The 25,783-nt window shown below is 44.3% G+C and overlaps 1 protein-coding gene across 3 annotated transcripts in view; it reads right to left on the bottom strand.

Moving 5' to 3' along the window:
- ATR (ATR checkpoint kinase) overlaps window positions 1-25,753 on the bottom strand; it is a 94,830-nt gene extending 69,077 nt beyond the window's left edge. For 2 of the 3 annotated variants that reach the window (XR_012906227.2, XM_089780844.1), the window contains exons 1-10: window positions 25,503-25,753; window positions 18,570-18,661; window positions 13,799-13,942; window positions 11,420-12,309; window positions 9,580-9,770; window positions 5,634-5,822; window positions 5,181-5,410; window positions 4,462-4,614; window positions 3,737-3,935; window positions 906-1,165 (exon numbers count right to left, since the gene is read on the bottom strand). Coding sequence is in view for 2 of the 3 variants with exons in the window: in XM_089780844.1 (XP_089636970.1) it covers window positions 906-1,165; window positions 3,737-3,935; window positions 4,462-4,614; window positions 5,181-5,410; window positions 5,634-5,822; window positions 9,580-9,770; window positions 11,420-12,309; window positions 13,799-13,942; window positions 18,570-18,661; window positions 25,503-25,561 (2,407 nt within the window). In the remaining variant the exon portion in view is untranslated. The remainder of the gene's footprint in view (window positions 1-905; window positions 1,166-3,736; window positions 3,936-4,461; window positions 4,615-5,180; window positions 5,411-5,633; window positions 5,823-9,579; window positions 9,771-11,419; window positions 12,310-13,798; window positions 13,943-18,569; window positions 18,662-25,502) is intronic. The other variant, XM_075937650.2, reaches the window with a different exon arrangement.
- Between the last annotated feature and the right edge of the window lie 30 nt (window positions 25,754-25,783).

Genomic DNA, 25,783 nt, shown 5'->3' with positions numbered 1-25,783 from the left:
TTTCATAAAGTTATTAAAAAGTGTCAAACAAAATGGCTATTTATAATTCAGATTTATACCAAATATTAGTTTTCCACTGAAAAGGTGCACAAAAAGTAACAACAGTAGATAGTAAATTTAATTGGACTTAACATCTAAAATAAACATTTGATACTAAGTTAACCATGCTTGAAAGTTCATGTTTATATACTTATAGTGGCACCTGTTGAGCCAATATGATGTACAGAAGTACACAAGTGACTGTAATTTGCTTACACTGCATCACCATTACAATTTTGTAAATGCTGACTATATGTTAGCTAATAAAAATAGTAAGATGTCAATTTTACATGTTGAGGAACAGAAGCTTTTACATGATAAGCATCCATTTTTTTCTGCTTCTGTCAGCTAGAAACAATGGAAAAGATCATGAGTACAATTTTGCTTCTAGAAAGTTGCATATTCATCAACCATTTCAAAAGTCAAGTGCTTGATCTAAATGAGAAGGTCTAGTATTAATGTATAACATATTTAAAAGAAAGCAAATAAGGTCTGGGAAAATAGGATGGAAGATGAAAAAGACAAAAAAAGAGTAGAATTAGAGAGCAGAATTAGTAGAAGGAATAAAATAGAAGATACAAGTTAACAGTTAAGGAGGGGCCCTTTAGTGCTACATGCTAAGCAACCACAATCCCCACTGGCTTCAACAGGAGATGAAGGCACTCAGCAGCAAAGTATCACAGGTCTGACACCTGAGACGTGTTGTCAAGCCATGAGCAAACACTCTTCTTCTTACCTATTGTACAAGTTCCAGGCTGATAGAAGGAATATAACATAGAAGTTGGGTGGCAAAAAAAGACAGAAGAAGTAATTTTAGAATGTTACACAAGAGCATGAAGGCAAAGAAAAAAATAAAACCACTTTACCTAGCTTTACTGAACTAGGTATTTTGCTTTCAAGAAGATTAAAAAATGGCTTGAAAATGGAGACTTTAACTGAACGTGTATTTTCATGAGAAGAGATCACTGTGAAGCTGCTACACAAAATATCGTAAGTTACATGCTCAATATCAGGCTCTGTTAAATAAGGACTTAAATTAAAGGTCCCAGCAAGATAGCAAGCTAATTGCCCAGCAATACTGGCACAAGCCTTCATGACTAACTCAGATACATCATTGATTTGGTCTCTGTAATGAAAGAAGAAAAAAAATCTTCAGTACATCACTTAAATAGTCATTTGCATTTTATATGTAATAAATATATAGAAATTTTTATTGAATGTAACAAATTTAAGTGTTTACATAAATAGTTGCTCACTAAAATGGCTGTGTTTTTCTTTTTTGTCACTGCCTCAAACTTACTAAATCTACCATGTAGGTGGATAATGTAGAATGGAGGTGGAGAAAGATACAATGTAAGGAGACTGTTAGCCCCTTACCAAAACTCAGTGGGGGTTTTTGGTTGGCTAGCTCCCAGTATCAAAAGGGGAAGGGTCCATGAGACTGACAGTCCCTCAGGGACAATGGGAAGCGGCCAACACTCCAGGTCAGCCTAATTGACAGGTCTGACAGGCCACTGAGGGAATTAGGAGGCCAGGTTCCATCCTCCATGTGAGCTGGGATTTTTTGGGTCTCTGAGAAAAAGGGGAGAGAGCTAAGAAGAGCAGCAAGGGGTTCAAGCTGTGCTAAGAAGCAGACCTGCAGTGACAGTGCCAGAGGCCCATATAGCCCAAAGAGCACAGATCCTGTGCTAAGAAGCAGACCTGAAGTGACCAGAGCCAAAGGAGTCAGAGAAGCAATGCAAAGAGCTGGAGGCTGGCAAAGTAGCATAATCTGCAGCTGGGTGTGGTGAGCAGCTGAACCAGCAAAAAGTGGAGTGGAGGAGGAGAGAGGCTCTGGGCAGGGAGACGCCACCAGCCAAGAGACCTTGAAGGCCAGACTTGGAGAGGGACTGTAACTCCAACTGAAAGAAGGGTCCTGCCACCTAGAGCCTGAAGTCGTGTGGTCACTGCCAGAGCAAGCATGTCCAACCTGCAGCCCCCACCCCTTGCAGCACAGCTAGGGCCTGAGAAAGAGCTCTGGGACTTCTGAGGAACAGACTGTGAACTGTCCTTACACTCCGCAGACTGCTGTTTGTGATGTCCCCGTGCCACAGAGCGGGTCTGCGTGTTCTCTTTTAACCATTCTCATTTTTTCCTTATTCTTTTCTTTTTAATCAGTTTCTGTTTAATAAATTGTATTAGCTTTGAACCGTATGTAATAATCAGTGGGTCAGGAAAGTATCCAGTGTAAAGAGAGCACCCAGGAGTGGGGACACCTTAGCCCCTGCCCTAAGTGACTACAAGGTCAGGAATTAAACCCCAGAAAACCTGGGCCCAGCCTTGTTGAAATTTCGTGGATTCTGCTACTCAGGAGAGTGGAAGGGGAGACCTCAGGGTCAGGGAGGCCTTTGGGTAAAAGAAGTGGCAGTGGGGACTCAGATCCTTTCCCTGGTCCATTTCACCGGGGTAGTAGAGAAGCCAGGAAAGTTCCCCACAATAGCAGGGCCATTCCCCCACTTACATGTATAAAAAGTTGAAGCACAAGCATAACTTCTTTCACATTTTGTTGCACAATGATCCCCTTCCCTATCTTTGTTTTTATGTATCTAGATTAGGAGTGGGCAATAATTTTTCATGGAAGGCTACTTCAAGAATCTGGAAAGTAGCCAAGGGCCGCACTCTCCCATACTAAAGGAGGAGGTGCAGGCTCTGGGATGGAGGTTGAGTGAAGAAGGGAGCTTGCATTAAGGGACTGAGGTGCAGGAGAGGGTGTGGGGTCTGGGAGGGAGTTTGAGTGAAGGAAGCAGTTGTGACTGGGTTAGGGGACTAGGGTTCAGGGGTTTGGGTTGTGACCTGGGGAAGGGGACTATGGTGCAGAAGAGGGTGGAGGGGTTTGGCCTGTGACCTAGCGTAGGAAGGAGTTGTGACTTGGGGCAGGAGACTGGGTTGCAGGGGTTTCGGTTGTGACCTGGAGTAGGGGATTGGGGTACAGGAGGGGGGCAGAGGATTTGTATTGTGACATGGGGCAGGGGATTGGCATGCAGGATCTGGGAGGAGATATGGGGCAGAGGTTTTAGGTTGTATGTGGTAGCGGGGCAAAGAGTTGGGGTGCCATAGGCAGGCTTTGACCGGGAGACTTATCTGCTTGACTCCCATCCAGCAGCCTTCCCAAGCAAACTTCCTACTTGCCCTGTCCCCAAGTTGGGTGCAGGGGCCATGTGGCTTTTGAACAGCTAGGAGCCTGAGGGAGAGGGGGAGGCTGCTTCACAAGCTGCCGATTGACAACAGACAACTCCCATTGGCTGGAAACTGGCCAATAGGATTATGCTGAGGGCGGGGGCAGTGCCCACAGCCACTCCTCCTTCCCCTAGGCTCACAGCTGTTAAAACAGAGCCCTACAAGTTCACAACAGCTGCTTTTCTCAGCAGCATGTGGGGGGCAGGCAAAGAGTCTCTGAGGCTCCCCCCACTGCATCCGTGGGCTGGATCTGGCGGCTTCGCAGGCTGGATCCAACCCATGAAGGGTACTTTACCCAGGCCTGATCTAGACTAAGATCTACAGGCAAAGACTATTTCTTTCATATGTTCTGAGAGACTCCTAGTAGATTTTCGATTGTGTAAATAAATAATAAAATAACAATCCACCAACACTAACATTCTGTAGTAATTTTCTTTTTCAACCATGTAATCAGAAAGATGAAAGCAGCACTAATACATACAAGAGACTTTTGGGAATTATGCTGAAGGATTTCACACTTAATTGATGCAGGAGGATAGGGAATCCTTTAACACCACTAGCTCGGATGACTTCATGAGAACTCTGTAGTGCGCAATGGTAAACACATTTTCTCCACTCCAGACAAACGTTTTTTGGGAACAGAGACAGAAGGAATACACAATGTGACTGAGTTTGAGGTGCTGAGGGGGAGAAAAAATAAACAAAACAAAAAATTAACGTTACAAAGGGCTTTGAATACTATTTCGTTCTTTTCTGTTGCCAATAGGGTAGAAAGAACAAGACAAACTAGCGGAAAGAAAATATACTGTCAAGCTGAAGGCTATACGTTCCCCACTTGTTATAAATCATAAGGAACCAGCTAGCTTTCTGGCACTGTAAATACCTCCTCTTGGAAGGAGATACAGATTTGAGGATTTGGTTGGCCAATTCATTGTTCTCTATTGAATCAGGCTAACTGGATATTCAGGGAAACAACAATACATCAGTTCAAATTCAGAAGATTACACACTAGAATATTTATTAAAATTTAGTATTTTGAACATAAATTGATAGGTAAGACCTAGCACATACCAAAGTAATCTTTCTGTTTGTCACTAACAAATGGGTTTATAGAGCACATATTAAATGAACCTCAATGTATATGCCATATAATAAATACACGAATGTGCAATCGTAGAAAAACTCTAATATAGTATCAATACTTACAGAAACTATTTGCAACCTGTTGACTCAGACCTAGAAGGTCAGAGCTGAAAGGAGACAGCTTGAAAGAAGAGTCATCAGAATGGCTGTAAATCCATGGTAGAGATAACATTCCACATAAATTTTCAAGAGTCTGATCATTGAGATGGCTTTTTACTAGAGAAAATCCACATAAAATCATATTTGTTAATCTATGTGGTTTATAAAATGAATGTGAATATACTTTCTTATTTAGCTACATAGAATACATTTTATTTTCCTATAAAGAAATACAGTAACAATCCACCCATATATCAGAATTCTGCATTTTAGAATTGAAATAGTGAAGCAATGATGTATTAGAGCAAAACATTGTAAAGTTATGCAAAAAGTAAAATCTACAAAATTCATTTTTAGGCATATTCACTGTCCACACACTGGTTCTGTTCGAAGAAGAACAGAAAAAACAGAAGCACACATGAATGAAAAAGAAAATACAGTTTACTCGTTTTCAAGGTGGTTGCACAAAGAAAAATCTCCCTGCCAACTTCCAGCTCATGGGACGGCCTTTATTGCAACCTGTATTCCTATTGTGTACAATGAAAAGTGGAGCATTAAGTTCAAGCACAAACTCCAGACCTTAATAAATTAATTCATCACAATAAACCAACTTCTCTCTGCAGTTATAAGCTTACAAAGTATCAGAATTCAAGAAAGAGCTTTTAATTTCAACAACTTCTCACCTTGCATATAAAATAAAGCATCAAAGATTTTCACTATTCTGTCAATCACTGGCTCCATGTTAGCAATCTGAGCAGCAGACTCCAAAAGGCTCCTGCAGGCAGTGATTACCCTCATGACAAAGTCAGAAGAAATCCAGCTCAGCTGTACATTCACCTCAGAATTGGAAGACCAAGCAGCATTACGTTTATGACTGCTTACACTACACATATGAGCAGCTTTATGATCCAGGCTGCGAAGGAAAAGATTTAGAAATCATGTGATCGTCATAATGTTACCACTTTTTCCTAAAATATAACCAAAAGTCTTATCTATGAAAATACAGCTATTCAAAATGCAGTTTTCCTGCAGTTGCATGACAAATACACAGGTAATCTTATTTCTTTAACACAAGTTCACAAAGGAGTAATTCCATATTTACAAGACACCAATAGGTGTCAACTTGAAACTGTTACCTCTTATAATTTTCAGACCAATGAACTGTACACAAGGCAGCTAGTCGTAGTATTGCTGCGACCCCTTCTACAGTCTGAAGAATGTCTGCTTTCAGAGCATCTTGCTCCAGAAGAAATAATAAGGAGGCAGCTTTTTTGTTTATTGCATTCCACAACATACTCTTTGTTTTCATGTTCATGGGACTAAGCCTGTAATTAACCACATTATTTTTAGTTTTTAAAAGTATTTGTTCAGCAACATATAATTCCAAGTAAACAATGCTCAAACTAGCCAGTTTTGAATGCAAAAATGTAGTTGTAAAAAAAATGACATTTAATTCTTATATTTTGAGAGAACAAAATATCAACTTCAGAAGTATTCATTAATATGCATTCATGAGAAATAAAGGTTTAGTTAATTATTTTGAAAAAGTCAACGTCAGCCGTAGAAGATACAATCACCTTTTTAAAGGGTTATCATGGATCAAAGATGTAAGTAACTGAGGGTATGTCTACACTAGCCCCCTAGATCGAACTAGGGAGGCTAATGTAGGCATTTGAAGTTGCAAATGAAGCCCAGGATTTAAATATCCCGGGCTTTATTTGCATCTTCCCGTCCAGGCGCATTTTTAAATCCCCCTAGCCCGAACTAACTGCCCGTGGCTACACGCGGCAGTCAAACCAAGGACTTAGTTCGAGTTAACTGTTAACTGTTACACCTCATGGAATGAGTGTAACAGTTAACTCGAACTAAGTCCTTGGTTTGACTGCCGCGTGTAGCCACGGGCAGTTAGTTCGGGCTAGGGGGATTTAAAAATGCGCCTGGACGGGAAGATGCAAATAAAACCCGCGATATTTAAATCCCGGGCTTCATATGCAACTTCGAATACCTACATTAGCCTCCCTAGTTCGTACTAGGGGGCTAGTGTAGATATACCCTGAGAGAACAGAATAATGGAGTGCGTTAATGTTCCTCCTTAGATGGGATACATTTTTGGTGGTCTCTTTAGATCATTAATAACAAAATCAGGATCTAAAACAGTCATTCAATTATACAAATAATGCATACATTTAGATAGGAACAAAACTGTATTTTTTAAATTATGAATACCTACTTAAGTATCATATATATAGTAGCCCAATGTCTGTGACTCTGTAACACTGGCTGTTCCCTCTGGGCAGCGCTGTTGCCTCCTGCCGTGGTGCTCGGCTGACTTCTGCGCTGCTCAGCCAAGCTGCCACGCGGGAGCAAGCAGCACAAACGGCTGTTTGGGGTCCGCGCTCCCCACACAGCACGGGCACAGAAGTCAGCCGAGCTCCATGGCGGGAGGCAACAGTGCTGCCCAGAGGGAACAGCCAGGAGGCGGGGGGGGGGCCTGGACAAGCGTGCGTCTCTGACGTCAGGAAAGGGCGCCGGATTCAAAAGGAGGAAAGAGGAGCAGACACAGAGTACGTGGAGGAGACAAGAGAGGAGAATGGAGGAGGCGGAGGACAGCGAGAGACAGAGAGACGCAGCAGGAGGAGAAGAGAAACACAGAGTGAGAGGCGGGAGGGGGAGAAGAGAAAGAGAGAGAGAGGCAGGAGGCGGATGAGAGCTGAGAGAGAGAGAGAGAGAGAGAGAGAGAGAGAGAGAGAGAGGGCGAGGCAGTAGGAGGAGAAGAGAAAGAGAGGCTGTTTGCACCACTTGCTCCTGCGCCGCAGCCCGGCTGAGAGGCGCAAAAGTCAACTGAGCTCCTCGGCGGGAGGCAAAGGGGAGTGGGACGGTGACTTACACGCCCAGGAGACGAGGCATGGATGAGCACGCATCCCCAACAGAGACAGAGGAGAGCGGAGAGTGAGAAGCAGGAGGGGGAGAAGAGAAAGAGAGACGGAGTGGAGAGAGAGTGAGAGGCAGGAGAAGGAAAAGAGAAAGGGAGAGTGAGAGGCAGAAGGGGGAGAAGAGAAAGAGAGAGGCAAAAGGCGGAGGAAAGCGGGGGGGGGGGAGGGAGGCAATAGGAGGAGAGAGAGAGAGAGAGAGAGATGGAGCGAGAGACCGGAGGCTCAGGAGAGAAGACCGACGTGGAGGAGAGACCTGAAAATCCCGTCTTATGACGGACTAATTGGCTAGTATTAAAATAAAAATGAAATACATGTGAATTATTCATATATATAATTTCAGAAAGGTATATCAGTCTGTCTGTCCATCTATGAGTCGGTTTGTTCAAGAACTTCTCCTAAACAATAAGAGCTAGGACCACCACATTTAGTATGCAGGTTCCTCTTATCCTAACTTAAAGCAAGGTCAAGGTTTGTTGTGCCAGGAAAATGTGCCTAGAATGGGATTGTTTTCCATAATATGGTAAGGGAGGGGACAGATTGGAGGATAACAATACTGCTGAGTGCCCCTAGGGAGTAGTAAGAGCAGGGAAGAGATATACTGCAGTGACCACAGGGAGATGCCCACTCCAGCAAGACAGTGGCCAGCTGCGGCCTGAGCTCCTCATCCTGCCTGACATCGAACCAGGTAAGCGGTCCCCTTGCCCCAAACCCCTCCCCACAGCACTTGGTCGCAATGCTGAATGGAGGCGGAGCCCTCCTGGCCACCAGCCCTGCGTTGCAGCCCCCTCCCCCGCAGGACCACCCCAGAAGCCAGGCAATGCAGCCCTGGTCCCCTGCCTGGAGATGTTGGGGGAGGGGCAGAAAACATGGCCAGCCCAGATGCTTGGGGGACGGGAGGACTGGGAACTGTGAGCTAGGCTTGCCCCCACTGTGAGTAGAGACCGGTGGTGTGGCAGACCAAAAACTGCAGCCCAGCCCCAGCCCTTGCCAGTACAAGCTAAGAGGCAGGGAGGCCAGGAAGCAAGGCCCTGCCTCAGGTCCCTCTCCCTGCCGCAAATGGTGGAAGGGGGTGGGAACTGCAGCCCAGCCCCACCCTGTCCCACACAGAGTAGAGGCTAGCAGGGAGTGGACAGCCCAGCCCAGGCCTCCCCACCCCTACAAGTAGAGGCCAAGGGAATGGGGCCAGGCAGCCCAGCTTCAACCTCCCAACGAGTAGAGGGCAGGTGGGCCAGGCTGCCCAGCCCCACTTCCCATAAGGAGCCACCAGGGGAGGGGAGCTGGCACGCTGGTCAGTCACGGGACCTAGGCGGCCCCTCCGCCAGGAGCCACTATCTAGGGAGGGTTTGGGAAGAGCAGCACAGGTCCCCAGGAGGAGCCACCAGCCCCTGCTCCCAGGGTTCGGTGTCAGACAGTCCAGCCCTGCACTCTCAGGATCCAATTGGGAGGGGTCACCAATGCAGTCCTGACCCCTCAGAAGCTGCAGCTGGAGAAGTGCCACCACAGCTTGTCCCAGTACGACCTTCCACCTCCCAGCCCTCTACTGAGCCCCCTTAAATCTCCACCTCCTTCCCTGAGCCCTCTTAACTCCTGCCTTCAGCCCTTGGCCCTGCCACATCTCTCACACCTTGCCCTAAGTCCCCTGCACTGTATCTCCTACCCTCTGCCTGAGTCCTGCACCTCCTAGCCCCTACCCCGAGTCCCCACAAGCACCTGGATAACAACAGGTAAATCCTCTAGTATATTATCATGGAGTATTTGAGACTCCAGACAAATATGACTGGGTTATATGTTGTGTATGGCACATACAAGCTCACATAAAGACTGCAAAACAGACAATTTAAAGTATTATACACTCTCTGTTTTGCTATTTTAATTTATAGCTATACAAAAAATTGTTTGGTTTTATGTACCGAGCAACAAAAGATATCCCTTTTTTACTTTAAATTAAATTTGGCAAATAATTATTTAATCCACAAAATGATCTCTGCACATTTATACTTTGAAAAATAAAATTTAAAAAATAGATGCAATGCAGGAATGCTGTGGAATGCTGAAAAGAAATATCTTGAATGTATCTAATTCACCATCCAGTTAACGGGCAAGATCTAGCCAAACTGCTATAAAAATAATTACTGAATAAATATCATACACTGCTGGCACAGGTGATTTCTTTGGATGTTTCATTGACAGACTTAGTCGTTGCCTTTTTTCTGGAATTTCATCACTACTGCTGCTCCATCCATCTGTATCAGAAGTGTCCAGCTGGTTCCGACACTGAAGTTCCTGAATGATTTCCAGCCCTTCTGTTTTTAATGCTGCATAAAGTGGACTCACCAGATACTACAAAAAAACAAATATGAAACACACAAAAGCAGTATTATGTAAGCTGATTTTTGTTTTGTCAAGTCAGATAGGATCGTGGCAATATTTCATGCATAGCAAAGGAAAAATGTTTCACAACTTTATGTCAGCTCCAGAAAATGGAAAAAATATTTTATAAGAATATGATTCCACAAACATTTATGCACATGGAATATCTACTTTTGGGGAGTAATCCCACTGAACTCTAAAACCACACAGAATTACTTATGTGAATAAGTGCTTACGGGTCTCTCAGTTATGTGTCAAAAGCTTTCATATCTCAATGCAGCTTTCTGTACTATGTTCTGAGAGAGGATTGATATTGCTAGTTCTCTTTCATTCACATTGTTTAGTCAGTTAGGATTATCCATTCAGTCCATTTTATTTCCTTATTTTACCTATACAATAAACATAAGGCAAACATGTTACTTCCCTACCACTTTTTTTTGTACTTTAGTTAGGTTTAGAAACCAAACTGCAGAAAGGTCTAGAAAATTCAGCATGGGTTTCCTGCTTGCTGGCCATAGTGCTCATAGTAACTATTGAGGAGGTCTTTATCTAGTCAGCTAATTTTACCAGTATTTTATGAAATTGTAATTTGTTCCAATACACTCGTCTCCTGCCCTATAATAAGCTTTTCAACCACATTCACATCTGTAGCCTCTCCCAAATTGTTAAAAGAATTTTTTAATAAGTTCCATAAGATTTCCACAGCCACCATACAAACACATCAATAGCATCTTGGCTGGAAGAAACATTATCTAATTCTTAATCTTTTACATGTAAGTAAAGATGGCCAATCTGCATTCATTAAAAGCAACCTATTTTTTTAATAGAACTCCAAAAATGGGATATGTACTTTAAAATAGAAGTAGAGGTACATTGTACATTCTTCAGGGCAGGGACAACCTTGAACCTCAGATCTACATTATGATGTGTGCGGGCAAGATGCTACCTGCATGGAGTTCTACTGGCTTCATGCAGCTCCAGGCAAGCATAAAGGTTCACCTACACCTGGGGTGGGCAAGACTGCCTCTGCAGGCTGGATCCAGCCTGCCAAGCCAATCGATCTGGCCTGCAGCGGTCCACCGCTCCCCCGCCCCCAGGCCAACTGAGACCTGGGCAAGTGGGGGCATGTGAAGTCTCTTCCCCCCAGCCAGGGGCGCATGGCGCCAGAGGAAACTGTCAGCTGTTTTAAATAGCTGGCAGTTCTTCTAGGCGCTATGAGCCCCTTCAAGGTAGGTGGGGGACAAAAGATTTCATCCACTCCCCCAACTCCAGGCCAATCAGGATCTGTGGGCAGGGGAACATGGGAAGTTTCATGGTCCTGCCCCTTCCAGGCAACCCAGGACCACTTCACAAATTTATACTTCAAGTAATACACACAAGTAATTCACAAATTTGTGAAGTGGTCCCTCTTCACAAATTATTGCCCAGCCCTGACCTACACACATCATATTGCAGAATCAGGGCCTGAATCTAGACATTATGTGTAGAATGTAATTACAGACACAGAAGGAAGGACATGCTTTAACTGTAACCCAATAATCTACCATAAAGCATTTCTAGGTATTCTTTTTTACATAGATGGATGAGAAAAACAATATTTTTTTTTCAGATTAACCTACCTTTTGTTCTTCTTGACTTCCAAATGTATCAACAAAAATTCCACATATGGCACAGATATGGGCCTTTCTTACTTGTAAAGCAGATTCATATCCAGCTGGAACAAACTTCAGAAAGTATTGAAGTATGTGACACAAAGCAGCTTTCAACTTGTCCGACTGAAGAAGTCTAAGCACATCAGCTTCAAAGAGAACTCGAAGTTTCTCTAACAGCATATTTAAGTAGACAGATTCAATATTTACATAAGAATCTGCTTCAAAAGGAAATAATGTCCTCACCAAGAGTAACAGTGGTTCTCCAAAGAGTTCTAATTTTCCAACATCCATTTCAAGTAGTGACTGTAAGATTCCAAAAAAGACTGTGAAGAAAATGCTGGCAGGCTGTTCTGGAGGCCCTCCTAACTGGATCAATTTTATTAAAAGATTCAAGGCTAAAACTTTATTTTTTGGTCTACCATACTCCAACAGGGAACAGCCTATCCCCCACAGAATAAGGTCCTCTCTCGCAAAAAACACATCAGAAACAATGTCAATCAGAATAGTCATTAATGTAATTTCCAAGTATTCCACATCATGCATGTCCATCAACTGTAATGTGGCTGAGCTTAAATAACCTAGATTTTCATTTGTCTTACTTAAAAACCTGTTTACCACCACTGGCCAGACTACCAAGTTCTTCTGAGGTTGTCGCTGTATATTTCTTTCATGCAAAAAAATCAGATCTTGGAAAAGTTGCAGTATATCTTTTGTCAGCACTTCAAAAACAGTGTAGCTTTTCGCTTTAAAAAGAAACAGGAGAGAGCAGATAACATCACAAATATTCTTGTGTAACGTGTGACAGTTTGGAGCTGCAGCAATTCGTAGAAGCCTTGTTATAATCCAATTACTAAATTCTAAGTGGAAAAAGAAACACAAAGAAAGGAATTTTTGTGATTCATATGGAGTGTTGCCAGTTTTACCGATTGGGTGCCATTTGCAGCAACATTGTCTGAGAGAGCTGACAACCCTACAAAGCTTATGCTAAAACATTTACCATTTAGAGACACCTATTAAAATAATGTTTCACTAACTACTATACCTAATCCTCACACCCTACCAACGATGATATGAGTATAACTGGCAACAGTAAATTATAGACAGGAAAGGCCAGAATAACAAGGACACTTGTCCAAAACATCCATCTCACGACAAAGCCCATGGCCAATAGCCTATTCCAACAGGTTCTTTCCTTCACTATGGCTACTCTAAGTGGTCCCTGCTTCTTAGGCATGTAGCTCATTACCCTGACAGCCCACCAGTTTTCAGCAACTAGCCTGCCCTGCAGCACAGAGCTGTTCTTGATTTCATGTAAGAAAATTTCCATCCCTTAAGCTCTGTTGTAACCACATACGGTCTCTTTTTCTTCCAGGAATGGGGCTTTCTCTGAGAAGGATTCAGAAAGAGAAACTGAATCACAACTGCAAGAACTGATTTTGGGCCAAGACATCTGCCTCAATACTAAGGTTGTTAAAATGTATTTATTTGTGTAAACATGTACCCGCTGAAATTTTACATAGGAGGAAGGTGGGAGCACTGGCTTCCTGCGAGCACCAGCTCTCATTTCCCCTCACACACCCTGTGCTGCTGTCTCTGTGTGAGAAGGAGGGCAGGCAGCTTTGGAGGTGCTGGCACATGCAGGGAACCAACTTAAAAGCTGACTCCCCATGTGTACTGGCTCCTGTCTCTCCCCCACCACTGCTTCTGATACAGAGGCAGTGGGGGAAGGGAGCTGAAAGTTGTGTGTAACCAAGAGGGTTAACCAAAGAGCCCAGGCTCATCGGTTAACTGTGTACTTGGATACACGTTTACGTCCCTACTCAATATATGCTCCCAACAGCTAAAGATTCTTCTTCTGTCTCTTTGGCATGCCACCTCTTAGTGTGCTTATCAAAACACAGTAAATTAACACTCCCAGATAGGAGCTGACCAGTGTTTCTATGGACAAACAACAGGGATGAATAAGAGGGTCAAATTCTGGCTTTGGATATGTGTTATTCAAGCCATATGTGCAGAATTCAAATGCATCACATAGTTATCAGGGCTCGATAAACTGCGGCAAAAACCACTCGCCAGCCCCACACTGTGCATGTGCAAACCGCCGGTGAACGGGGCGACCGGCTGAAATCTACTCGCCACGAGCGAGTAGATCAGCGGATTTGTCGAGCCCTGACAGTTATAATAAGCTATCAAATATCTGTTTAATTTACAACATGCAAAACAAACCTGTGAAAGAGCAAAAATTGGAAAGCAGATTTTTGTGTTATCTTCTGGGTATAATACTGTATTGAAATTTAATAGGTTATTTACATGCTTAATTCACCCAAAGTGTATCAGCAAACTCACCAATGCAACTACACTCAGTTTCCTGATGATTTTCACTCACATTTACAAACATAAGGGGGGAAGATTTCATGATGTGTTGAATAAAATCAAGAAGCATCACAGAACTTGGCTGAGAATCAGTTTTCTTGACAAGTTCCAAAGCAACTGAAAAGAAGATAAATATTCACATTACAACTGCACCTTAGTAACTTCAAACTTAAAGGAAATAAAACATTTCCATTATGGCGGGGGTTCTCAAACTGTGGGTCAGGACACAAAGTGGGTTGCAACTCTGTTTTAATGGGGTCACCAAGGCTGACTTAAACTTGCTGGGGCCTAGGACCAAACCTAAAGACTGAGCCCCACTGTCCAGGGCTGAAGTGGAAACATTTGAGTTTCAGCCCAGGGTGGCAGGGCCTTAGATGGGGTTGCAGTCCTTTGACTTGCCCCACCTGCCACCAGAAGCAGTGGGGCTTGGGCTTTGGTCCCGGCAACTGGGGCAGCAGTGGTCAGGAATGCACAGGCTCTGTACCCTATTCCCTCCTAAGGTTGTATAATAATTTTCATTGTCAGAAGTGGGTTATAGTTCAATGAAGTTTAAGAATCCCTGCACTATGGAAACTACTGTCATGCAACACAATATGGATTTTGTGTAGTTATAAATCAAGAGAATATATCATTATTATATGCTCACAATATACATTTTCTCAACTGTAAATACTGTAATCTACAGAATGTCACATTAACATATATGAAAAATTCAAATATATAAACAATGTATTTATCTTAAATGAAGATCTGCTGTTTTCCCCAACCCCACCAAGAGGAAAGTTAAAGAAATCCAAGTAGAAAACATGGTAAAAATTATTCCAAAAATGAAAGAAATGTCAGGCACCTCTCGCCACCCTCACAGCCTGTTGTATCTAATATATGTAATGAAATAAGTATGAAATCCTAGATTATCCCATAGTTTTCTTGCACAATCAACCAAAAAACTCTAGCCCACAAATCTTATATTCAAGGTCCACAGGCTATCTCCAGCGAGAGCAATCGTGTAATCCAGCCTGGGAATCCCAGTGGACCGGGGTTGTCCATTCCTTTCCCCCAATCCCACATCATCCTACCCTCCCACTGCCATAACACTCCATCCCTTGAGGGATTAACAGGGTGGAGGGGGAGACCTGGCGTGGCAGCAGCGGAGCCTTGCAGAATGAGGAAGTGCAGGGACACCCGACCAGTGCTGCCCCTCCATGCCAGGCCCTCTCCCTTCTAGTGATCCCTGAGGCTACGTCCCATGCCAGGGTGCCATGGGAGGGCAGGGCGGGACAATGACAGGAAGTGGCGGGGTTTGGGTAGATGGGAACAGAGCGCCCACCAACCAGGACTCCTGGCCAGATTGCACAACTGTTCTGGACAGGGATTGCCTGCAGGCCACAAGTCTGAAACCCCTGTTCTAACACCATCATTACACCAGTTCAGATTTTTATAAAGCCTCATGATTTATAGAAAAAAAAACAGGAGAGAAGTTATTTACACTATATTCTTGGATCAGACAGCAATTAAGTTACCAAAAGATTTATATATCAGAGGGGTACCCATGTTAGTCTGGATCTGCACCTGTGGCACCTTATAGACTAACAGGTGTATTGGAGCATAAGCTTTCATGGGCAAAGACCCACTTCGTCACATGCATCTGACAAAGAGGGTCTTTGCCCACGAAAGCTTATGCTCCAATATATCTGTTAGTCTATAAGATGCCACAGGACTCCTGGTCGCTTTTGCAAAGGATTTATGTGATAATTTCCATGTATTCAGAAGCAACATTCAAAGCAGATTTTTTTTTTAAGTATTAATAAAAAAATAGGGAGATACAATAAAAGACCTCAATCACCTCATGTGCCTCAAGAAATACCAAACCAGTTTATTAAGCAAAGAGCCATTTCTAAATTACTGGATGAGATTGTTTCCCTGATATTCTGTTAATTCACACTAATAAGTAAGAACATAAAAACGTAAGAATGGCCGTACTGGGTCAGACCAAAGGTCCATCTAGCCCAGTAGCCTGTCTGCCGACAGTGGCCAGCACGAGGTGCCCCAGAGAGGGTGGACTGAAGACAATGATCAAGTGATTTGTCTCCTGCCATCCCTCTCCAGCCTCTGACAAACAGAGGCCAGGGACACCAATTCTATCCTCTGGCTAATAGCCTTTTATGGACCTACCCTCCAGGAAATTATCTAGCTTCTCTTTAAACTCTGTTATAGTTCTAGCCTTCACAGCCTCCTCTGGCAAGAAGTTCTACAGGTTGACTACACGCTGTGTGAAGAAGAACTTTCTTTTATTCGTTTTAAACCTGCTACCCATTAATTTTATTTGGTGTCCTCTAGTTCTTCTATTATGGGAACCAATAAATAACTTTTCTTTATCCACCCTCTCCACACCACTCATGATTTTATATACCTTTATCATATCCCCCCTCAGTCTCCTCTTTTCTAAACTGAAAAGTCCCAGTCTCTTTAACCTCTCCTCATATGGGACCTGTTCCAAACCCCTAATCATTTTAGTTGCCCTTTTCTGAACCCTTTCCAAGGCCAAAATATCTTTTTTGAGGTGAGGATACCACATCTGTACACAGTATTCAAGATGTGGGAGTACCATAGTTTTATATAGGGGCAGTAACATATTCTGTGTCTTATTTTCTATCCCCCTTTCTTAATAATTCCTAGCATCTTATTTGCCTTTTTGACCGCCACTGCACACTGTGTGGAAGTTTTCAGAGAACTGTCCACAATAACTCCAAGATCTCTTTCCTGATTTGTCGTAGCCAAATTAGCCCTCTTCATACTGTACGTATAGTTGGGGTTATTTTTCCCGATGTGCATTACTTTACACTTATCCACATTAAATTTCATTTGCCATTTTGCTGCCCAATCGCTCAGTTTGGTGAGATCTTTTTGGAGTCCCTCACAGTCTGCTTCTGTCTTGACTATCCTAAACAGTTTTGTATCATTCGCAAACTTTACCACCTTACTGCTTACCTCTTTCTCCAGATTATTTATGAATAAGTTGAAAAGGATTGGTCTCAGGACTGACCATTGGGGGACACCACTAGTTACCCCTCTCCATTCTGAAAATTTACCATTTATTCCTACCCTTTGAATAAAAGTAGCAGCCCTACTATGAATTAATATTAAAATAATACAGATAACAGCATTCTAAAATTAAAAACTAAACTACAAATATCCACATACGAACTCAATCCTGCAAATCCTTTTTATGTGAGTATTCATGATCTGTAGGGCCCTACAAACATAACAGCTGTAAAGAACATATCACAGACCATGAAATCAGCCTTTCCCTGTGAAATCTGCTCTCCCTTTTTGTTGGGAGCTCCTAGGTGCTAATCCAGGGCTTCTAGATGCTAGTCTGGACATACTGGGAAGCGACAGTTGTCTCCAGCTCCAAACACCTTTGGGCACCAAGCTTGGGGCTTTCCCTCCAGAGGCTCCTGCTGGGCTGGGGGCGTCTGCTCCCATTGTTTACAGCTAGAGCAACCCAGGCTCTTGTCCTCTACGTCCCACCTGGCATCTCGTGCCACAGCTCGGGGCACCAAGCTTGGGGCTTCCTCTCCTGGCAGCTCCTGGAGCTAGGGGCTTTTGCTCCTGTCGGCTGCAGATGAGGCATCCTAGCTCCAACTAGGGTTTGGGGATGGGCTTCTCCCCCACCCCCAGCCAAGGTGGCCCAGGCTTTGGACTTTTGTTATTTGTTGCTACAGCTGGAGTTCAGGGGACACCACAACAGTCCAACCAAGAACTAGGGCTTCTGTCCCACTGTAGCCACTCCAGCCATGACCCATGACACATTCTGGGCTTCTTTCCCCAGTGGCTCTGGCCAGGGCTAAGAATTTGTGTTCCTGCTACCCCTTACCCAAGGCTGAGGCAATCCAGGCTCAAGACTGCCTGGGATCAAGGCTTCAGCCATGGGGTTGCATCTGAGGCTCTGGGCAGCTGTAATCAGAGTGTCTTCCTCTCTTGCTGAGATTTGGGATAACCCAGTTAGGGCATCCACCCTGGGGTGTCTTCTGGCACTGGGTCACCGATTTCTCCGGGAGCCCCCAAACTGACTGGGGACCTTGACTTAATCTGTCAGTGGCCTAGACCAGCAGACAGGAGCCCCTGGGTGGGTGCTCCTAGCAGCTGGGGGGAGCTCCTATCCACATCCTTCTGTGGAAACCTCCTATAAGTACAGGAAATATAAAGGCTGCAGCCTCAGCAGCATAGAAGTGAGGTGGCAATCTTGGGAACAACTCCACAACAACTTTGCAACCCTCCACAATCTCATTTTGGATCACGACTTCCACAGTTACAACACCATGACATTTCAGATGTAAACATCTGAAATTATGAAACTGACCAATTTTAAAACCCTCTGACCATGAAATTGACTAAAATGGACCATGAATTTGGTAGGATCCACAAGTCAGGATTTGCAGGATTTCGACTTCAAAACTACATTTTACAATGCAGAAACCTTTATTTGTAATGCATCATTTATTCTGACAATTATAGTTTAGGTTTAAATATACTTTTTATATTATGTTAATAAGTACTTTGTTATATATTTTATAAATAAGCAACACAAAACCTTATTGTATTACTAAATCTGTGTTGAAATGAGAGGAAGTCTATGAGAAGTTTTTGATGAGAATGTACAAAATGCAGATTAAAAGGGTTCTATTGGGTTCTACTATATTTGAAAGAAAAGGATATGCCACTAAAAACCCGCTTTACTTACCAACATCTACATCTGTAAGTATTCTGTCAATGAACTGGCAAAGAATTTGTCTCGGTTTTTGCACAACAGTATTATATTCCTCTGGACTAGCACTGAAATTAAAAACAAAGAGCGATAAATAGCTATAGTTATAAAATGTATATTACCACCTGAATATCTTTTCATCTTAAAACAGGTCTGAGCAAAATATGGCCTGTGTGTCAGATCCGGCCCACCAAGCCACCAGTTCCAGCCCGCGGAGGCACCAAGGAACCTCAGGCAGGCTTCCCTGCTTGCCCCACAGCCCTACGCACCATACAGAAACACAGCTGCTGGGCTCTGTTTCAAAACTGATGGGGAGGGAGGAAACTTCACAAGGTGCCCCCAATCTCCAGCACAATCCCATTGGCTGATTTCTGGTCAGAAATCAGCTAATGGGAGCTGCTTGTTTGAATAACAGGCAGCCAAAAAGAACCACGTCCCCTGTCCTCAGCTCAATTATTCACTGAAGCACATGGCCAGGCAAGCAGGCAGGCTGGCTGGCTGGGAAACGTTTTAAGCTCTACAAGCCTTAGCCCTGCACGCAGGCAGGCAGGCTGGCACGGCTGCTGGCTGGTAAGTCTCCTGGCCACAACCTGCCCCTGGCACCCCAACCCCTCCATACCCCAACCCTTTACTCTCCCACTCAACATACCCAAACCCTCTGCGCCCCGCCCCCACTGCAGCCATACCCCCTCCAAGATCTGGCATCCCAATCTCATGCCTCAAATCACAATTCCTTTCTAACTTAGGTTACATCCCAAACCCCTGCACACCAGTCACCTGCCTTAGGTCACAACCATCTACTTCACCCAAACTCCCTCCCAGACTCTAATCTCCCTCCTGTATCCCAATCCCTTACTCCAAGCGCCCTTCTGCAAACAACCTTCATCCCAGACCCTATGTCTACTCCATTAATATCATGGAAGAGAGCAGCCCTTGATCACTTTCCAAAATCTTGGAGTGCCCCCTCCCGTCAAAAAATATTGCCTACCCCTGTCTTAAACTAAGAAGAGCAGTTATGTAAAATGTCTGAGCAATAAATATTATACAATGAATTTGGAATTGGGTCCCTCTATAAGTCTTTAAAATTAGAAAAACTTTTTATTTTCTTTTTTGCTGACCACTATATAACCAATCCAAACAACTGAATCATAGTTTTTAAAGTACTAGGTTTTACAAAGTACTAAATTTTTGCTGAAAAAGTATTTTGATTTATTTTCAACCTGCCTCTAGTTCATGAGAATATTTATAGTCATGTGGAGATGGGCTGATTTACACTAAATGTTGACAGCATCTACAGAGAAGTTAAATAGCAGAAAAAAGTTAAAGCTACCGTTTCATAACAGGAATTACTGAAGCTGTTCAACTGACTGTGCACAGTAAGGATGTTAAATTTCAGTTAACTGAATTGCAGTTTACCAGTCGATAGGCACCTCCTTATTCCTCCTCTGAAATGTACAAGAGACCCCTATGGGAACTCCTGCTGACTCTGGGCTGCATGAGAAAGTCCCGCTGACTCTGGGCTGCATGCAGGTGTACCTGCTTTGAAATGTACAAGAGTCCCCAGTGGGGGCTATTGTGCATTTCAAAGCCATGGAACCTGAGGTCAGCGGGGGACTCCCCAACTGACCCCAGGTTCCGTGCAGCACCTCCCCAGAACCCGGAGTAAGCTGGGGACTCCCCAGCTGATCCCAGGTTCTGCTGAAATGCTGCGCAGAGTCCAGGATCAGCTGGGGAGTCCCCAGCTGACTCCAGGCTCCACAGCGCTGCCTGTTTAAAACGCCACCTCAGCATTTCAAAGGGGCAGCGCTGCACAGCTGAGCCCGGGATCAGTTGTGCGGCAGCTGCCCCTTTGAAATGCCACCTCCGCATGGCATTTCAGTGGAACCCAGGATCAGCTGGGGATTCCACAGCTGATCCCAAGTTCCGAGCAGCATTTCCCCAGCTGACCCGGGGCTCCAAGGAGCTTCAGCGTTTTAAATGGGCAGCGCCACACAGCTGAGCCATGGATCAGCTGTGCAGTGGCTGCCCCTTTGAAATGCTGCCATGGGGTTTCAAAGCGGCAGCCCCGCACAGCTGATCCCCAGCTCAGCTGTGCAGAGGTGCCACTTTGAAGTACCCCTTCTTCCCTCCACCCTTTGCTGCCTCTATCTGATAGAGGCAGGGGAGGGGGGTCAACTATCTGATAAGCATTTGCTTATTGGATAGTCAATTAGTCCTTAACACCCTTAATGCACAGGATATAGTGATACCAAGTATTCAGCTAAGTGCTTATCCATTCAAATAGTCAGTGGGCAAGTCAAGGTGTGAAACAACAGCACACTAGCTTGCCAAGCATCAAATCACAATGTGGATGCTGCTACTTCACAGTAAAAGCCTAACAAACATGCACAGTATATTAAGCTGAATCTCTCAAGATTTATACTGTGCAGCAGCAGAAAGCTTATGTGTGGTAAGCCTATGAGCTCTCTGAATTCACTCCATGCCTTGCCACCATTAACTTGTAATATAGACAAGGCCTAATTTCAACTTTTGCACTCATGCAACAAGCTGAGATGTATACAATGACAGAAACCTGTAATTCAAATGTAGGGTTTTTTGCATGGTTTCAGTTATGCATGATAAATTAATAAATGGTCTGGTAGCACTTCACAGACTAACAAAACATGTAGATGGTGGTATGAGCTTTTGTGGGCACAGCCCACTTCTTCAGATGACCTGAGTTATGAGCAGGGGATATGAAAACTGGAAATAAATAGGAGAGGGGAAGAGAAAAAAAAAAGAGGCAGGCGGCTGGGGGGAGGGGAACAGGGCATCATTAAGTATCTGGAGAATGGGTAGCTGTGTCTAGAATTAGCTAGTCTCCATCATACTGCTCTCTGTGTGTGATTGGATATTGTTTTATAACATCATGTTGTCCTCTTGCATTTACCTGCTATTTATCGCTCTTAATAAGTGTTTCCTATGAGCTCAAAGAGGAAATGGAAAAAAAATGGCTCAAAAAGCAACATCTCACACGTGAAAAAGCAGAAAAAAAGTGTTAACTTTCTATATTAAAGTGGAAACGTTGTATAGGCTTGCTAAGGGTGAAGATTCATCATCTGTGGATAGGGCTTGTGTGGCCTTAATGAGTTAACCGTACATACAATGAAGAGAAATTATGCAAAAACTGGTGCAAGTGTTGCTACAAGCAACCTAACGGCTGAAAGTGCTGAATGGATTGAGGACCAAAACCAGAAAGCATTCCACTGGATAGGCCAGTAATAAGGGAAAAAAGACAAGATAGTCTATGATAAGTTAAAACAGGATGCTGTACCAACTTTTGGGTACAGCAGGATAGCCAAGGAATCTTTTATAGTCAACAAGGAATGGTTTGAGAGTTTCAAAAGGATATATGGACTACATAATGCCAAATTGGTCAAGCTAAATCTGCAGAGCTTGAAGCAGCCGCAATGTTTCCTCCCAAACTGGCCAAGCTCATAGAGGAGAAAGATTACAAGCTGCAGCAAGTTTTTAACACAGATGAGTGAGACTGGCTTATTTTTGGAAAGGGATGCCAAAGAGAGTGGTTCTTTCAAAAGATGAGAAATCTACTCCAGGTCTCAAGGCTGCAAAAAATTGACTGACTGTTCTCGTCTGTGGAAATGCAATAAGGGATTTTATGGTACAGCCTTAGAACGCCATGCACTCAAAGACAAACATAAATATCAGCTCCGAGTATTTTGGAGGTCTAATCAAGTGTGCATGGTCACGTTGGATCTTCCTATAGGCTGGTATTTTAATTATTTTGTGCATGAAGTAGAATGCTAGCTGGCATCAAAGAGCCTGGCATTTAAAGTCCTGGATAATGCTCCGGTCCACTCTGCAAGCCTTCAGGTTGTACATTCGAATGTGGAAGAATTTTTTCTGCCTCCAAACACCACATTGCTCCTCCAGCTTCTTGCCCAAGGTGTCACTGAAATTTTTAAAGTTTATTACACTCACTGCACCTTTTGCCTTCTCCTAGATGTTCTGGACAGTGATCCAAGCTTAACCGTGACTACTGCTGGGCAGACTACACCACAGCACAGTGTATTAAAAATATAAGTGTCTCCGGATTAAATACAGTCTTCCACCATCAAGAGAGGTTGGAAAAACCTTGTGACAAAAGGTAGTGAACAATTTTCGTGGATGGCTTCCCCAAAAATGCATTATGACGTGGAGAAATCACAGAGCTGCGTCATGATGTTGAAGGGGAAGGATTTGATGAACTCCAAGCAACAGAAATAGAGTTACTTGAGTCCCACATTACCAAGCTCAAAAAAAAAAAGAGCTACAGGAGCTAATTCAGTGAATCACTAGTGACGAGGACAGTGAGGAGGTACAAGTGGCACCAAAACTGTAACTGACAATGAAGAATTTGGATAAAGGTTTTCAATTAGCCAAGGAAGTCGAGACTATTTTTTGCTGAGAATCCATACATGGAATTAGGGATGTAAGCAACTAGTCCACTATCCGATAAGCAAATGCTTATCGGATAGTCGACTAGTGATTTGACTGGTTGCTTCCCCTCCTTGCTGCTTCTATCAGAGAGAGGCAGCAAGGGTGGGGAGCAAAATCCGGTGCTGGGGGGTAGCCAGCTTAGAAGCCAGTTCCCCCCAGCACCATCTCCATGGGGAGAAGGGGCAGGCAGGGGTGCAGCAAGGAACTGGCGGCGCTTTCACCTTTGAAATGTAGCAAGAGCAAAGTCTTGCTACATTTCAACAGCAGAAGGCCTGCGGGGAGCCTGGGGCAAGCTGGGGACTGAAGCATTCCCCCACTGGTCCTGAGCTCCCTGCTTTTGAAATGTATAAGAGCCCCAGGAGGGAGCTCAAGGTGGGAGCATGGGGTCAGTGGGGGATTGCTTGAGTCCCCTGCTGGCTATGCTCGCCATGGTGCTTCCGCCTTTAAAAAGTAGCAAGAATTGGCAAGGCTCTTGCTACATTTCTAAGGCAGAGGAACCTTTATCAATTAAACAAATAGTTGATGCAAATTAGATCTAAATTTATCATCCTTATATGGAACGTAGCTTGAAATTCAAGAGAGCTGAGGGTGCACTTGCTCCTTACAGGGAAGTTTACAAAGATATGCAGAAGAAAACCAATTTGACTTATCACCAATTTTCTTCATGTCTGCTGTCATCAACTCCATCCCCCAGCCCTGGCTCTGCTTCAGCCCTAGTATCTCCAGGTGGGCAGTGAGTTTGAGGGTTTCCCCTACTCAGTGCACGTTCCTGGTGCTCTACCTGGGGAGGAGGATCAGGGCACAGGGGCTTAGCCATTTTGCCCAGCCTTCCTACTAGGGAGCAGGTTCAGTTCAAGAGGACTTGCCAGTTCCATCTGCCCAGAGAGTGGGGTCAGGTCTTATTCTTACCCGACTCCATCCACCCAGCATTCCAGGGAGCAAGTAAACCACCATGCCCTGACAGTGCTCCCCAGTTGCACCATCAGGGTGGCAGGCAGAATGAGGTGAGCTCCCTATTCTGTTCCCCAGCAGCAACACAAGGCAGGGAGAGCAGGGTGATTGGAATAGGGAACAGCCTCCATAATGTGACTGGGATTTTTCAGCTTTGAAGAGACAATTAACAGGGGGATATTATTTAGGTCTATAAAATCATGACTGGTGTTGATAAAGCAAATAAAGAAGCACTATTTATTACTTCTCATAACACAAAAAGTAGGGGTCACCAAATGAAGTTAATATGAAGCAAGTTTAAAATAAACAAAAGGAAGATTTTTTTTCCCTCACACAATTTACAGTCCACATGTAGAAGTTTTTGCCAGAGTATGTTGTGAAGCTACACTATTACAGGGGTCAAAAAAGAACTAGAGAAATTAATGGAAGACAGGTCCATCAATAGCTATTAGCCAGGATGGGCAGGGATGGCATTCCTAGCCTTTATTTGCCAAAAGTGGAGATGGATCACTTGGTGATTATCCATTCTGTTTGTTTCCTCCTGGGCACCTGGCACTGACTAAAGTCAGATGATAGGATAACTGAGCTTGACGGACCTTTTGCCTATTATGGCCATTCTTATGTTATGTTCTCATCATATCAAGTTCATCCTCAAATCAGTAATGGCAAGGTTAAATTTCTTAACATTTTAAAATAAAAACTGCACTGCATAAGTTAGGGAGTTCATCTTGTGAGCCTGGAACTTAAGCCCTTATTTCCCATGGACTTTGGATATCTTTTTATACAGTTTTTATTTGCAGTGTTTTTTCAAGAACATGGCCACCCTGTAAACTGAGGCTTGACTACATCAAGACACCATTTTCCATAAGCATCCTACATACAAGTTATGAGAGAAGCAAGGATTGTCCAGTACTGCACCGGGATGCAGAACTGGTTTAAATAGCTGGCTTTGTCTGTCTTGTCACGTGACCTAGAACAACTTAGCCCCACTGCATCTTAATTTTCCTCTCTGTAACAGTACGAATAATACTTAGCATTGTTGGGAAACTAAGCCATTAGCATTTCTCACGTGCTGAGACACTGCAGTGAGCGAGCATCACAAATAAGCCTATAAACAAGCAAGTGGTGCAAAGAGCTTTGCAGAGTTCAACACCACAACGTGACCAGTAAAACAGCAGCAGAGACAGTCAGCGGCTCAGACTCTGGAAAAGTTTCCGCACATTTGGAAGCGAACGGAGCAGACGAGGCCAACGCTCGCGAGGGGGTTTTGTTGTTTCGAGCAGCACGTAAAATGCCATTTCTTGTTGTGTTACTAGCACCGCGTGCAAGTCACCGCCACAGCCTGCGCGCCCCGCTGCCAGGGCTCACGAGGAAGTCAAGCTACCGCTCTGCTCTAAGCCCAGCTGGGGGGCAACCCAGACATGTCGGAGCTGCCGCAGGCTCCTGGCTCTGAGCGGCGCGGGGCCGCTGCAGACCTACCTGCCCAGCTCCCTGAGGGCTGGGATCATAGAGGCCAGCTCCAGGCCCTGCTCGGCCATTGCGGTTAAACAGCCCCGGCTCAGCGGCAGGCCCCCGCACTCCTCTCAGAGGCGGGAAAGCGAGCTGTGGATGGTGGCCGGCTGGACTCAAAACGCCTCAGTTCATAGCAGGGCGTAGCGCAAACGCGTCCTCCTTTGCTCCGCGGCAGGGGCTGGCTTGGCTGATCAGTTGCTGTGACGCGCCGCGCCGCGCACGCAGCTTTACTTCAGCCAAGAGCAATA

This window comes from Pelodiscus sinensis, chromosome 10 (assembly GCF_052426305.1).
Source record: "Pelodiscus sinensis isolate ZL-2025 chromosome 10, ASM5242630v1, whole genome shotgun sequence".
NCBI lineage: Eukaryota > Metazoa > Chordata > Testudines > Trionychidae > Pelodiscus > Pelodiscus sinensis.
The sequence above is the reverse complement of the archived record's forward strand: the minus strand, read 5'-3'. Positions and strand labels throughout refer to the sequence as shown.